General features: G+C 44.3%; 1 protein-coding gene across 2 annotated transcripts in view; it reads left to right on the forward strand.

Annotated features, from left to right (window-relative positions):
* Positions 1–13,218: 13,218 nt before the first annotated feature.
* The window catches only part of DAGLB (diacylglycerol lipase beta), a 30,885-nt gene continuing 27,805 nt past the window's right edge, over positions 13,219–16,298 (forward strand). Inside the window, exons 1-2 of one of the 2 annotated variants that reach the window (XM_070484169.1) lie at positions 13,219–13,481; positions 14,892–15,043. In XM_070484169.1, coding sequence (XP_070340270.1) covers positions 13,387–13,481; positions 14,892–15,043 — 247 coding nt within the window. In that variant the 5' untranslated portion in view covers positions 13,219–13,386. The remainder of the gene's footprint in view (positions 13,482–14,891; positions 15,044–16,298) is intronic. The other variant, XM_070484170.1, reaches the window with a different exon arrangement.

Here is a 16,298-nt window from a genome sequence, read left to right on the forward strand (position 1 = left end):
TATTTTTTATTGAGCTGTTTTATTTCTGTGATTTTTTAAAAATATAATTGGGAGGAGAAATAAAGCAAAGTTAACAAATTTTCCCACTAAATGATCATTCTGAAAAGCTGCTGGCTCTTGGCTGCCTGCAGACACCAATCCGATCCCTGTCCGGTTCAGCCACAGTGTTGAATCGCATTTCCTGCCTCCTTACAGTCTGGTCCAGAGGGGAGTAGTAGAAAAACAGATGGCGAAAGAAACGATGCAGGTGGAAGACCTTGCAAGAAGATTCGGCCCAGCTTTTCCAAAGATGACACCAGGCTGGACAGCTTCCTGGAAAGGTCAAGCAAAGGTTTCATTTTGATAGAAATCATCGTACATGATCTGTGGGACACTGAATAAAACAAGCATAAGCTTTGGGGTTAACCTTGTGTTAGGAGTCTCGTCCCCATACTCCAGCTCTGCGACCCTGGATTTACACAAGCCTCATTCCCTTGCACTCACATGCAATGACTCGGGCCACAGGATTTCTGCGAGGTGCAAATGAGCTCATGTCCTGAGGCTCGAAACACGGAGGTTGGTGCACAGTAACTGCTCAGCAGCTCGGTGACCCCCTTTTCCCCTCCCTTTCTTTATGCTTAGCTTGGGACAGCTGCCTCAGAAGCCGGCTGAGAACCAGTTCTGGCAGGAGTCCCTCTGGCCCGTTTGGTGACCGTGGTCAGTTTTCCCCTTGTTGGGAGAGCAGTGCATGTACAGAAATTGCCTCTCGGGTGCCTTCTGAAACAACCCGTCTGAGAGGGCTGCTGACGGCTGACTGGAGTGGGTCCTTCGCCCTCTAGTGGCTGAAAGTGCAATTCCAAGGAACTGCGCTCTGCCCAGGTCTTGCCGCCGGGTTCTGCCGCCGCCCGTCCGTCGTGGTCCCGTCCTGTCCTGTGCCATCTGGTTTAGCCTTTGTAGTGTGGAGTCTTGGGTAGGTGTTGTGGGAGTTTCTCCTCCAGTTCTGAAACAATTCGCTCTTTTACCCCTGCAATTGTAAAGCAAGTTGCAGCATAATATAGCACTGATCCTTGTAAATAATGAAAAGGATACTTTTTTATACTATTAGAATATAATAGTCCAGATCGCTCCTCTGAGTTTTGCCCTAGGCACTTAAGGGGGAAGCGGTCTTTGGGCAAACACTACACTACACTTGACACCATTACCAAAACAGAATGCAAATATAGAACCTATCCACTCATCAGATAAGTTTTCTAAGACAATAAATGGTTCTGTAAGAGGAAAACTGAAGTGCCCTGAAACTAAAACTGATTTCAAATTCTGAGCACTGAAGATCTCAGGACTAAAGAATGCGTAGAAAAACAACTATGCACCTTCCTGAAAGAAACTAATTAAATGCAAGGATGTTAATTTCACTCGGACATGGGGATTTACTCAAATCAAAGAAAATTAAGTCCCGAAGGGAGAAATAGAGGAGGATATGAATCACCTGATTTGGAAAAATGAGAGTAAAGGTCATAGTTTCTCCAAGTTAATATGAAGATAAAATGAAATGCCAAGAAAGTTTCTGGAGAATGTTTACTTGCAGTTTGCAAATAAACAATGAAATGAACCTGAAAGAGTTAGCGGAGAAGGATATCAAAGATCTCCCCCACCACCAAATGCCAGATGGAGCAAATATGGACGGATGTTATCCCTTGTTAAATCTGGATGGTGGGTCCTTAGGTGTCAGGCATCTTCTGGGTATTTGAAAATTATCATCACTTAAAAAAAATCATGATTGGTTATTTACCTTTTCAAAAGCTATGCCATGACTTGGATATTTCATTTTGGAAATAAGAAATAGTTATTTTTAAAAATACTTCCTGGGGCTGGCCCCGTGGCCAAGTGGTTAAGTTCGTGTGCTCCGCTGCAGGCGGCCCAGTGTTTCGTTGGTTCGAATTCTGGGCGCGGACATGGCACTGCTCATCAAACCACGCTGAGGCAGCGTCCCACATGCCACACCTAGAAGGACCCACAACGAAGAATATACAACTATGTACCGGAGAGCTTTGGGGAGAAAAAGGAAAAAAATAAAATCTTAAAAAAAAATACTTCCTTTTTAAAACAGGTATTTTTAATAACAGAAAATGGAAAAACCTGTCTCTAAGGGAACGAATATGACATGTATGAGATACGCAGATGATGGAATAATTTTTTTTTAAAGATTGGCACCTGAGCTAACAATTGTTGCCAAGTTTTTTTTTCTTTCTGCTTTTTCTCCTCAAATCCCCCAGTACATAGTTGTATATTTTAGTTGTAGGTCCTTCTAGCTGTGGCATGTGGCACGCCGCCTCAGCATGGCCTAATGAGAGGTGCCATGTCCGTGCCCAGGATCCGAACATGTTTCGCAGAGCACGCAAACTTAACCACTCGGCCACGGGGCTGGCCCCTGAATAATGTTTTAAAATAGGTCTAATTCAACCAATGGAATAATGTTACATGGAAGTGGCAGAATATACTTGCAGTGATTAGAACTACACGAAATACTTTGTTTTAAAAAATGTGTATACTATGTCTTTGAAATTGTATAGTTTTGTGGGTTGCTATTGTCTAACGTTAAGTTCAAAATATCTACTTTTACTCACAAAAGTTTATGAAGAATTATCTTATTGCTAAGCCTTACAAATCCTGTTTTCAAAAGGGAACTATTACAGTTAAGAATATGTACGATCACAGGCACAACCTTCTAACTTTTTTTGGGGGGGGGGGCTTTGTTTGGATGATTTGTGGGAGGTTGTTTTATTTTACATACAATAATATTCTCTGGAAAGGTTTTGACGCGTGCATGTAAGCATGCATCCACCACCCCAGGACCGTGTAGACCAGTTCCTGCTCCGTAAAGTTTCCCGTGGTAGTCAACCATTCCCCCTCCCATTGCCCCTGGGAGACCTGTATACTTTTATCCTTTCCACAATCTCACAGGAGTAGAATCATACAATAAGCAGCCTTCTAGGTCTGGCTTCTTTTTCTTAGTAAAATGCATCTAAGATTTAACCATGTTTTTTGTGGGAATCAATAACTTCACAGTCAATAGTTTGTCCCATTTCTGTGGACGTACCACAGTGTCTATTTCCAAACATCGATGAATGACACCTTGATTATTTTCAGCTTTTGGCAATTATAAATAAAGCTGCTTTAAACATTTGCATATAGGATCTTTGTGTTTCTAACTTTTTTAAAATTTATTTTGTAACGATTAGCACCTGAGCTAACATCTGTTGCCAATCTTCTTTTTCTTTTTTTCTTCCTTCTTCTCCCCAAAGTCCCCCAGTACATAGTTACACATTCTAGCTGTAGGTCCCTCTGGCTGTGCCATGTGGGACGCCACCTCAGCATGGCTTGATGAGCGGTGCTAGGTCTGTGCCCAAGATCTGAACCAGGGAAACCCTGGGCCACCGAAGTGGAAAGTGCGAACTGAACCACTTGGCCATGGGGTGGGCACTAACAACCTTCTAACTTCTGAATCACCCTCTTTCACCTTAATTCCTACTCTTCTTCCAGATCTCATTTTAATATCTCCTTCAGGAGAGTCTTCCCTGACCTCTCTATTTAAGTCATGTGGGGGACTGGATTGGCCACCCCAAAAAATGTCTCTTTGGCATGAGGATTATTTGGGGCTGGTTACTTTTAATAAACTGCAGACAGGAAAGCAACTGAAAAGTAGAATTTACTTACCCTTTCTTAAGAGACATTTACATTGTAAAGGAAATCTCCCTCTGTAAAGCGTCTCCCTCTCTGTACCAGGAAGAAGGGGGGATGACCTTATCTCTAGAAACTCTTAATCAATGCCAAAGGCAAGGACTTAAATCTGCATCTTGTTTACTGTACTTGTGTGGTAATCTCCCATGATCGACTCTCCCCCACCTCCAACATCCTCCTTTGTCTGTAGCTGAAGATGATATTTAAGGTGGTGGCTTCAGCCATTTTGGCTAGTTGCTCAGCTTGCCTGGGCCTCTCCCATGGATACATGCTATAAAGCTTTGTTTAATTTTCTCCTGTTATTCTGTCTCATGTGAATTTGTTCTCCAGTCAGAAGAACCCAGAGAAGGTAGAGGAAATGTCTTCCTCCCCTACAGCCACTTTGGACCACACCAAGTGGCCAATAAATATTTATGATGAATGGTTCTCCTTTCTTTCTTTTTTTTTTTAAGATTTTATTTTTGCTTTTTCTCCCCAAGGCCCCCCGGTACATAGTTGTATATTTTTTTTTTAGTTGTGGGTCCTTCTAGTTGTGACATGTGGGATGCCGCCTCAGCGTGGCCTGATGAGCGGTGCCATGTCCAGCCCAGGATTCAAACCGGGGAAACCCTGGGCCACTGAAGCAGAGCACATGAACCTAACCACTCAGCCACGGGGCCGGCCCCAACTCTCCTTTCTATTAAAACCTCATAACTTCCCTATTTACAATCCCCTGTATCATTTTCACAACCATTGATACAATTTCAATATTATTTTTAACCCTGAAATTCTGCCCTTTAGAAGACCCCTGAAGGAACTTCAGACTTGGAAAATCTCGACATTTAATGAGTTTGTTTATTCATTCATCAAGTATTTAATAAGTGCCTACAGTATGCTCTGTTATGTGCATAGCCGTGAACAAGTCTGACAAGGTGGCCATGCTCATACAAGTTACACTGTAAGATGGGAGGAGAGAGGTAATAAACATGATAATGCCAGGGAGTGATTCATGCTATGAAGAAAACTAATGCAGGGTGAGGGAATGGGAAGCGATGGGTGGGCTGTTTTAGATAAGGTGGCCAGGGAAGGTCTCTTCGAGGTAGTGACACTTGAGCTGAGGCCTGAATGAAGAAGTGGGAGAGTGAGATGGAAATACCTGCAGGAGGAGCATCCCTGGCAGAAGGAACAGACTTTAAAAGCCCTGAGGTGAGAATGAGCTTGAAGTATATCAAGAGAACAAAAACAGGCAGCCAGGAGTGGGGAAATGGAGGGAGAGAGTAATAACCCTAACCCCAGGAGACATAAACAGGCATTTACAGACTTGTGTGACCACCATGGAAAGGCCTCTGCAGGAGGTAGAGTCTATTTTATTCAAAAAGTGCAGCCTTGCAAAATCCTAAGCGGAGGACGGGCCTTGTCTGACTGGTCCAACAAGGTCAACCCGGCCGCTATAGGGGGAATGCACTGTAGGGTGGAGACAGGGCCAGGCACCAGGTGAAGGGGGCTCAGACCAGGGTGGAGGTGCTGAGAAGTGGTCAGTGATGCAGGGTCAGTGAGCCGAGGAGACAAAAGAAAGATTTCTTGGGCTCTCAAAGTCTGGCAGTAGTGCTCTTTTATTTAGAGAACAGTGTGGAATAGCATGGGGACAGGACCCATGGGCAGTCAGAGCTGCTGCGTGGGGACAGGACCCACAGGCAGGAGGAGCTGCTGCTGCTGCAAACATGGGTTGAGAGTAGGGCTAAATTTAAGGCATAGGTATGTGAGTTATCTCTTTACCAGACAAGGAAAGAATATGTAAAAAGTCATTAAAATGGTATCAGTGCAGGTGGGGTCTGGTTATTGGGTGGTCCTGTAACTTTAGATAAGAATCAGACCAGATTAAGTCAGGATCTCCTAGGCTTCCTGGAGGATGTTGGTGGTGGGGGGAGTCAGCTACATGAGGTTAGCAGACAAATACAATAAACAAGACTTGAGTCCTTGCCATCCCCATTAAGAGTTTCTAGAGATAAGGTCATGCCCCCTTCCACCTGGTGCAGGGAGGGAGACACCCCCACACATGGAGACTTCCTTCACAAATGCAAATGTCTCTCATCAAAGGGCAAGCAAACTCCACTCCTCAGAGCCTCCTTCTGGTCTGCAGTTTTTTTTGTTTTGTTTTGTTTTATATATATAACGAGGTTTTTTTTTTTTTAAAGATTTTATTTTTTACTTTTTTCTCCCCAAAGCCCCCCAGTACATAGTTGTATATTCTTTGTTGTGGGTCCTTCTAGTTGTGGCATGTGGGACGCTGCCTCAGCGTGGTTTAATGAGCAGTGCCATGTCCGCACCCAGGATTCGAACCAACGAAACACTGGGCCGCCTGCAGGGAAGCACGCGAACTTAACCACTCGGCCACGGGGCCAGCCCCCTGGTCTGCAGTTTTTAAAAGTAACCAGCCTAAAATAATCCTCATCATAAACCCCCCCAAACCCATTTGGCCCCGAAATCTTTTGGGGATATGGACAATGGTCAGTCTTCTGTAACTACTTCCGGCTGTACAAGGTCGTAGAGCTGTCCCTAAATGGGGCCATAGGTATAGGTCGGAGGTTCAGAGGACCAGAAGGCTGTGCCCGTGGCATCCAAGGCTGACAAGGTGTACAGAGCCTCTGGAGACGAGAGAATCATTTGACGAGAGGTGGTCCAGGAGGTGAAACTTTGCTCACATGCAGAAGACAAACAACAAAATAGACAACAAATTATAATAAGAAATACAAGCAATATGATTAACCTAATGAATAAGGTTTTGATAGTAGTCCAGAGACCTGGTCCTGACCAGGAGTTCAACCAATCATTTAGAGATAGGGCAGGGTCAGACATGGACTTAATTTGGTGGCTCATATCACATAGGAAGCCAGAGATATTTTGATGGTAGTCAGGAATATAAACACAACATTCAGTTTTATAATGGCACAAGTGCCCCCCTGTGCTGCTGTCAAGACATCCAGTGCCATTCGGTTTTGGAGGACTGCCTTATGCATTTGGGACACTTCTAAACCGAGCAGCGAAAGGCTATGTTGTGTATCATTTAATGCCTTCATAGTAAATTTGTTTAGGACTTCCATGTGCCAGATGACACTTTCGATTCCTAATTGGGGAAGGAAAATTGAGGCAAGGTGGTCATACCAGTGGAAGACAGAGCATGTCCAGCGCTGTTGCAGGTTGGGAAGGTTAGCAGGAGGAGCTATAGTAAATGTAGTTCTACCCTGCATCCAGGCGAAGCCTAGGGTGCATCGTCCAATCCATCCAGGTTGTAGCCAAGGCCATAAGTTGGAGCCACACAGCCACTGAGTGCCATTAGGGGCTAACCAACATATGCTGGGCCATCTATCCCAGTCAGTCCCAAACCAATCAGTATTTCTTAAGGCTATGATATGAGAACACATATAATGGGGAATTTTTCCCATAGGTCAGGTGCTATTTTAGGCCACGTATCACAGGTGTGATTGGTTTGTTCCCAACACAGAGTGGCCTTTTGACTGAGTTGACCACTAGGAGTGAACCAAAGATATTCGTCCCAAATTTGATATAGTCCATCCTGTGTGTATCGATAAGTTGGGGACTTTACCTTTAGAACTTGTTGTTTATGATCCACCTGTGACAAGGCAAATCTAGTTAGCATTTGGGCAGTAGAGTTGAAGGAAAAGGTCTGACTGTGGCCAGGGAACTCCCAGGTATCAGAGATGGATGGCCACGAGGAGACATTAGGATTAGTAACAGGTGAATCTTATAGAAGAGAAGAGCTAGAATCTAATATCCATGAATGCCTACTATAGCTTCTGCTGAAACATAATTTTTTCTCTCTAAAACCACCCTCATTTTTACAAAAGATAGCCAAATTAAGATAAACTGGTTTGCAAAATAAGTGTAGTTTCAATAAAACTTGGTCCAATTATTTACACAAGTGCAGCAAGAATAACAATTGATTATACAGGCTCTTTTAAATCTGCTTTGCTGGAATTTCTTTTATGAGGAATCTCAGATTGAACGGTAAAGGCCTCTCGAGGCCAGAAAAGCCAAGCCAAGGACTTGCCATCAGATTTTGCCTGCAGTACCTCCAGATTTGGGTGGACTCCTCTCTTCTCGAGGTCCCCCAAAACATTCTGAGGTTCCTTGCACCTGCCAGACAAGCAAGCTTCCTTACTTACCAGGTAAGATTGCCAGAAGCTCTGTAAACAAGGTACCAGGCCAATATTTCCAAGTGGCTTTATTCCAGATGGTCCAATCTTTGTTTCTGAAAAGCTGTCTTGTCATATCTGAGCCTGTATGTTTCTCTCAGATATGACATTCCAGTCAAAGCCTTGGTAATATAACCAATGTGTCCTGTTATAAGGAGAACAGATTCTTATTGAACTTATGCAAATATTGCCACGAAATAACCATGCTCACTCACAAAGAGTTTCCAAATTCTGGAGGGATCAGGTAGGGAGAAAAAGATAAATGTTTCAGTTTTGCTGATTAAGGTATGATTTCACCAAATTGCTATAAGTCATAGTTAGCATAAGAGAAAAGAGAAAAAGATGTCCTTAAATATGAGAAAACAAAACAACACATCAAAACTCAACAATATTTCAAACAGAAGTCATAAAAAATTGTAATCATCCACATCAGTTCACACAGTCCTGTATAATTGATTATTGAGCTTAATCTCCTGTTAGCAGATTTATGAGCTCAGTTTCTCTGTTAGAATTCTGTAATTTCTTACCCAGTTCAGTTTTACAATCTGAAAGTTTATCAGAAAGCTGTAGTTTAGAATTTTGTGTCAGAATCCTTTCCAGGAATTTCTCTGAAGACGAACATATTTGCAAAAGCAAAAAGCATCACAGTAAAATAGCAACTATCTGTAAATGGACAAAAGACTCCAAGGGAAATCGACAAAGAAACTTGGCTACTTCTGTGACATACGACACTTCAAGATAATAACTGGAATTATGACCGATAACCAGGACAGAGCAGAATTTTAGGAATGCTATATAATTTTAAGACATCTATATCAATAGTATTTACCCCCACAATACCACCTAAGAAAGGTTATCATCACTTATTTGACAATGCTTCCCATGCAATTTAATAGGGAGAAGCTTGTCAAAAATACCAAAAGACTTTAAAACACTTGTTCAAACAAGGCGCACTATGAAACAATGCTCAGGTATCCATTCAAAGTGACAACAGAAACAGTCAAAAATCTTAAGAGTGACGTCAGTCGTTATTGTAACAAAACAGATTTGTTGTTTAGGTAGAGTTAGAGCGGGCCAAAAGTTCAAGAAAATTATCCTTTGAGAGAAAACCAAATTTTAATTTCTGCACCAGCTTATTTTTAACATTAAAACTCATTTACTTAATTGGATTTACTTTCATTTGAGCCAACTTGACCAGGCATAAAACTCCTTTCTGAGTTTCTTTCACAAACCTTCTACAACTTTCTTTTTACATTCAGAATTTGTCCCAGGCTTGCTTTCTTAGTACTTTAGTACAAATTTATCTTTCTTAACCCATCAAAAATACTTCCATTCTTTACACCATTCTTTATTCCATTCTTTATATCTTGTTTACTGAAAACATACATTTTAACTTCCTTGAATACAGAGCTGTTTTCCTTATTAAATCCCAGTAGCTTTAATTATATATGTTAATTCGAACTTTTAACCCTTACAAACCCTAGTAAACACTGAAAAGGTAAGCAATTATGAACTGTCTTTTATACCAGCGTTCTAAACACTTCATAATTTCTAGAAACACTCCACTTTACAGTAATAGACCCAAGCACTTTTAGCCTTGCTGCAATAAGAAGCCAAAAGTAGATAACTTAGATATGTTTAGCAATAATGCTTGTGTTCTATCCAATCCAAAAATGGCCCAGATACTCAGATTTTTATCATTTAACTTAACTTGGTAAAACTCTAAAGTTGTAAGTTACCAAAAAGAATTTGGAAGCTGTTTTTGTCCAAGTATACAGACCATAAAAGTTATTTGACCCACTTTTATCTATTTAAACCATTTGTTTCCAACAATTATGTTCAGATTACCCACGAAAACCTCATGAGACATTAGACAAAACTGGTCATCACTTAAAGCTATTATTTTGCTGACGAATTTCTAACAGACAACATGAGCTTATTTGACTAGTAAACCCAGGCTGCATGCCCGCATCATAGGCAAATACAGACAACTCTGACAACAAGACTATTTTCAGTCAAGCGAACAAACTGAAACAAGCTTTCATTTACCAGAGGTTAATTCACATCACGTTAACTTGAAAGGCATTGGATTAATTTCTACTACATTTAGAATTTATGTAAGCACTTACTTTAAGCCAATTAAACAGAGCTCTTAATTTTCTCAGAAACTGGGTTGTAACTCAAATTACATTCTAGGTTGATCTACCTGTCCAACTGAATCACAAAGGCACAGAGAAAACCCCTCAAGTTTTCTCCGAGATGGCATTTCTGGGGCATAACCCATCCAATTGAAAGTGTTTCCAATTAGTTAGAATGTACCCAACTGGTGAGTCTCCGGGGATGCTTAGTGCATTCCCCATGGCAGTAAAGCCAGTGTCTGACTGACAGTGGACTGGAGAAGGGTGCAGAGCCCGATTGTGGGCATCAATATGGTTCTAAGATCTAGTCAAGTCCTCCTTAGCCGGGGCACTTAGTCCCTGAGCCAGCACAAGGTGAGGCAGGGAAGCAGGAGGCAAAGGCCTGGAACTGGCTGGAGGCCGGGTCTCCCAGTGCTGGGGTTGAGAGTTAAGTCCCTGGCAAAAGTTTTTCAAGTTTTTGATTTTACAGCAGGTCCAGGTTCTGCTCAGGTCCAGCCTGAACTTAACCTCGACTTGGTGACAACAAAGGAGGTGATGAACAAGAAAGGAAAAGAAGAGATCAGACCTCGCCCTCATGGCCTCTTCCAGAGGGTTATCAAGATAAGAGTCACACAACAGTTCCTGTGCTGGGGCACACTACCCCAGCAGGACATTCACAGAATAAATCACAGGTCTCCTATCCTCATAACTGACTCAGTAGGTGACTAAAATACTCAATGAGCCAACCGTCAAGAGAGGGCACCCCACTTGGGGTTGCTGGGGTGATCAGGCCTGGAAACCCAAAGTTCGGGGGCTCCCAGGTGTGGAACCTTTGACTCTTTAAAGATTTCTTTATTTCCCGGTTGCAAAGATCAAAAGGAGACCAAAATGGCCACTGTAACGCTAAGAGAGACGAAAGAAATGGGTCCATTACCTTGAAAATCTCCCCTGAACCTAGGGCAGTGTCCTACCCGTCGTTCCTCCTGTGGGGTTCCTATAGCAAGGCGTGATGGGGGCATCCCCTGGCATTGTATCCCTTGTATATCTTCCCTATTATGCCTGGCAGTAATAGGTGCCTGGTGAATGGTCTCAGAGATAAAAGAATAGAGAAAAACAGTGAGGAATTTTCTGCTGGTCTGGAGGACGTTCTACCCAATTGCATCCTGGAGCCATTCTCCCAAGAAGGGGTTCCCATACTCAACCAAAGGTTAGAGTTTGGTACTTTCCTTGGACCGGAGTCCTGATTGGGACTTTCCTGTGGTTCGGAGTGTGGTCAGGAGCCATAAGGAGGGATTCCAATCCAGCCTTAGGAAAAGAAAGCTTCCACGGGAGTCTTGGAGATTGGCTACCATCCTAATGACTTAAGTGGTCAACCCGTGCCCATGTAAAATTTATATATTAGAGACAGAGTCAGGAAGGAATGGATTAATTCATTCTACATCACCCTGAGGCTTAAAGTACTGATTCTCTTCAAGCTGAATGCCATGATTTGCCCCATAGAATAGCCATAGGCAGCAAACGTGGATTCATATAGCCATCCAAGAAAGTTCCCGATGGAGAAGTGAATTTAGATCCATCCTTGAAAAAGAGAAATACACAAGGAAAAAGGGCACTTACCAGAACTCGAGCTCACAAGCCGGTGAAGCAAGATCCCCTGAAGCAACATCCCCTGAAGCAAGATCCCCTTACGGGCCACCAGAAATGAGGTGGGTCGCTGAGCCGAGTCATGGAAAGAAAGATTTCTTGGACTCTCAAAGTCTGGCAGTAGTGCTCTTTTATTTAGAGAACAGTGTGGAATAGCATGGGGACAGGACCCACGGGCAGGAGGAGCTGCTGCATGGGGACAGGACCCACGGGCAGGAGTAGCTGCTGCCGCTGCGGCTGTGGCTGCAAACATGGGTTGAGAGTAGGGCTAAATTTAAGGCGTAGGTATGTGAGTTATCTCTTTACCAGACAAAGGAAAGAATATGTAAAAAGTCATTAAAATAGTATCAGTGCAGGTGGGGTCTGGCTATTGGGTGGTCCTATAACTTTAGATAAGAATCAGACCAGATTAAGTCAGGATCTCCTAGGCTTCCCGGAGGACGTTGTGTTACTGAACCCGAAGTGAGTTAGCTCACCCGTTTCGCAGCAAGTCAATCTCTGACACCGGGGGTGGTGGAAGAAAGTAGGAATTTTATTTTTGCACAGCGCTGAGCAAGGAGAGAGGGCAGCTAATGCTGAAATCCCAAACTCCCTGAAAAGCTAAAAGGAAGGGTTTTTATTTGGGATTTTAGGTAGGGGAGAGGGAGCATATGGCCTTGCTGGTTGGAGCTTTCCCACCAGCCTGTCTTTGGCCTTGAGACACTTGCAGAGAGGAGGCAGCTCATGACCTTGCTGGTCAGCAGCTTTCCCACCAGCCCGTATCTCTTTGTGGGAGGAGATAGACCAGGTGCTTGTCCTTGACGGTGTCTGTCTCCATGGAGGATAGTGGATTCTGGAGCCAGGAAGCCAGAGAGTAAGCAGGGAATGAGTGTTTTGGTTTTAATCCCACATATGCTGGGTTTAATGTGGGGACACTGCTATCAGGGTCGATATCAATTGGTGATGGCGGGGAGTCAGCTATATGAGGTTAAAGCTCAATAAACAAGACTTAAGTCCTTGCCGTCCCTATTAAGAGTTTCTGGAGATAAGGTCATGCCCCCTTCCTCCTGGTGCAGAGAGGGAGACACCCCCCACAGATGGAGACTTCCTTCACAAATGCAAATGTCTCTCATCAAAGGGCAAGCAAATTCCACTCCTCAGAGCCTCCTTCTGGTCTGCAGTTTTTAAAAGTAACCGGCCTAAAATAATCCTCATCAATCAGAACCTTCGTACTGGGCGACCGCCTGCTTGAGAGGACGGAGGGCAGATCAAGCTATGCTCCATGCCCCCAGCCCCAACCTGCAGGGTGGTTTCAGACCCTGAACTCCAGAAGTGTCCTAACGCCGCACTCCTGACCGCAGGGGGCACCGAGAGGGCAACTTCGTCACAGGCTTGGAGTCCCACAGACCTGGGATGAGCCCCACATCTGCCAGTAACAGCCGTGGCAACCCCAAGAGTCCTTATCTATAAAATTGTAGGGTTAGCAGGACGGACTTGACCCACACGCAAACCTGAGAACAAATACCACAGCTCCTTCCGGGTCAGAGTATCTGCGCAGGCGCAGAGGATCGAGCGGCGGCCTCACGGGGCTCAATGCGCGTGCGCCGGGCTCCGCCCTCGCGTGCGCCTGCGCGGAGTCGCGGTCAGTTTGGCGGTGGAACCGGGAGGGCGCCGGGCTCGGAGGGTTGACAGGCGCGCGGCGGGCTGGCCCGAGGCCGGGCGGCGGGGCCTTCGCCATGCCCGGGATGGTGCTTTTCGGCCGGCGCTGGGCCTTCGCTAGCGACGACTTGGTCTTCCCGGGGTTGTTCGAGCTGTTCCTGCGAGTGCTGTGGTAAGGGCGGCCGGGGCCGAGGAGGGAGCGAGGGGCGAGCGTCCGCGAGTGGTGACAGTGTGGCCGGGGGCCTGCGCGCCCACGCGGGGCCCTGGGTCGTCTGTACCGCCCGAGGAGGTCTGCTGTTACTCCCCTCGTTTTACAGGTGGCAGACTGAGTCCCCGGGCTGGTCTGCCGTGCCCGGGTCACACGGGGGGCCCGATGGCGGCGCTGCGGGGCATGAGCACCCCTCCCCCGGGAGCCGCCAGGACTTCGCTGCCCACCGGAGCCGGGGCCTCGGGGTCTCCTTCCTCAGCCAGGAGCAGCCGCTGGCATCATTCGGGCGCTCTGCGTGGAAACGCACAGCATCTCCCATCTGCCCTTGAAGGATGGGAAATAACCCCCTTCAGGGCCGTTCTTGAGCCGGGGGTGGCTGGATTCCATGAGAAGCAAACAGGCGTGGTGTATATGCTCTTGTCTTTCAAAGGGTGGAATCGGTGGGAAGTGGAATTGGGTCCCTGAAGTCTGTTCCCAGAGGGTCTGAGCAGGGAGTAATATCATTGTTAGAAACATAGGTTCTTTAAGGGAAAAGAATACAAAGGGACGAAATGTTATGAGCTGCTCCTCAGTAGTTTTCAGGGCCAAGTCTTTCCGAGATCATTTCCCGGTATTATTTCTAGACACGGAGTCATAATATCACAAAACTGACGAAAGCGTTAAAAGTTATCTAATCCGGTTCCTCCTCTGGGCTTGAATCGTTCATCCGGAGTTCTTGCCAAACAGTGCTGGGCCCTCTGCCGCAATAGCCCTGGTGATGGGTCAGTATTACTTTGCGTTGTTTGGTGCTGTTTTTCAGTGTTTTGCACTGAGTTGTGACATACTTTTATGAGTCCGCAATACTTTTCCTTTCCAGTTTGTGTGTTCACCGTGGAGCATCCTTGCACAGCTTGCATCCCGCCCCCCTCGTTTTTGTACTGCGCACAGCAGATGACAATGGGTGTTTATCAATTTCTTGTTAATTCACAGAAGGAAAAATTCTCTTCTTAATAATTTAGCCAAAAATAATAATAATAATAATAAGTTAGCCAAGCATATAGGTTGTTGGCTTACCACTTGGGTATTTCTGAGTCACAATGGGGGCTGTTTTCCAGCAGCTCACATTATATTTGCTTGCTTATGGCTTTAAATGCTTCTGGTGTATTACAGCAGGCATAGAATAAGACCAATTACATATGCATAGAAAGTATAAAACTCATTAAAAAGAAAAAAGTCATACTCTTCAGTTGACTTAGTGGATGTTTTATTGATGAAAATTATATTCCAAAGCGAACCTCGCCTTGTTTGGGAAAATATTAACTTTTCCGTGTTTCTATCATGTTTTACAACGCAGCTCATGCCATTCCATTTCTGACCCTCCCTATTTCTCGGCAGGTGGATCGGCATCCTGGCTTTGTATCTCATGCACAGAGGGAAGCTGGACTGTGCCGGCGGGGTCCTGCTCAGCAGTTACCTGATCGTTCTCATGGTTCTCCTGGCGGTGGTGATATGTACCGTGTCAGCCATCGTGCATGTCAGCATGAAAGGTAGACTGGCCTTTTCTGTTGGACGTCTGGTCTTTTTTAGCAGTTTTATTGAGCTGTAAATCACATACCATATGATTCACCAGATGATTTAAAGTGTACAATTCAATGATATTTAGCATTTTCACAGAGTTGTACAACCATCAGCACAATTTTAGATCATTTTCGTCACCCCAAAAAGAAATCCTGTACCTATTAACAGTCACTCATCATTTCTCCCTAATTCCCTGAGCCCTAGGCATCCGCTAATCTACTTTCTGTCTATAGATTTGCCTATTCTGGACGTCACATAGGTGGAATCATCCACTGTGTGGCCTGTTGGTCTGGCTTCTTAAACTTGACAAAATGTTTTCAAGGTTTGTCCATGTTATAGCATATATAGCACTTCATTCCTTCTTGTGGCTGAGTGATATTACATCGAACTGTTATACCACATTTTATTTATCCATCCTCAGTTGGTGGACATCTGTCTTGTTTCCACTTTTTGGCTGTTGCAAATAACGCTGCCATGAGCATTCACATACATGTTTTTGTCTAGACATGTTTTCATTTCTGTTGGCTGTGTACCTAGGTGTGGAATTGCTAGATCATTTGGTAACTCTGTGGTTAATCTTCTGAAGAACCGCCAGATTGTTTTCCAAGCAGCTGTGCCATTTTTCTTTTCCACCAGCAGTTTATAAGGGTTCCAATTTTTCCACATCCTCACCAACACTTGTTATTATCTGACTTTTTGATCATAGCCGTCCTACTGGATGTGAAGTGGTATCTTGTTGTGGTTTTGATTTGCATTTCCTTGATGACTAATGGTAGTGAGCATCCTTTCATATGTTTATTGGCCATTTGTATGTTATTTTTGGACAAATGTCTATTCAGATCCTTTGCCTAATCTTAAATTGAGTTATGTGTCCCTTTATTAGTGAATTGTAAGAGTTACATCTATTCTTAATGATAATTTTTTACTACATGTACTGTTTTTTGCATACAGTCACTTAACTGAGAATGTCTCTGAAAATGTTGGAAACCTTACCTATTCGATTCCTCTGGTTTGTAGGATGAGCTGAGCACTCTGGTGACTAATAAAGAAATGCATTAAAAAATAAAACTTGTCAGTCAAAGGCAGGGCTCTATGGCATGCCACCATCCAGTGTTTCAGTGTTTTATCACTGCCTGAATCGGGGTGTAGGAGGCATGCCTACAGATTGTAGATGATGAGGAGGATAAAACTGGGAGGGTGTAGCTGATAGATAGGTGACAAAAT

The sequence above is a fragment of the Equus asinus genome, chromosome 14 (assembly GCF_041296235.1).
Source record: "Equus asinus isolate D_3611 breed Donkey chromosome 14, EquAss-T2T_v2, whole genome shotgun sequence".
In the NCBI taxonomy this organism is placed as follows: domain Eukaryota; kingdom Metazoa; phylum Chordata; class Mammalia; order Perissodactyla; family Equidae; genus Equus; species Equus asinus.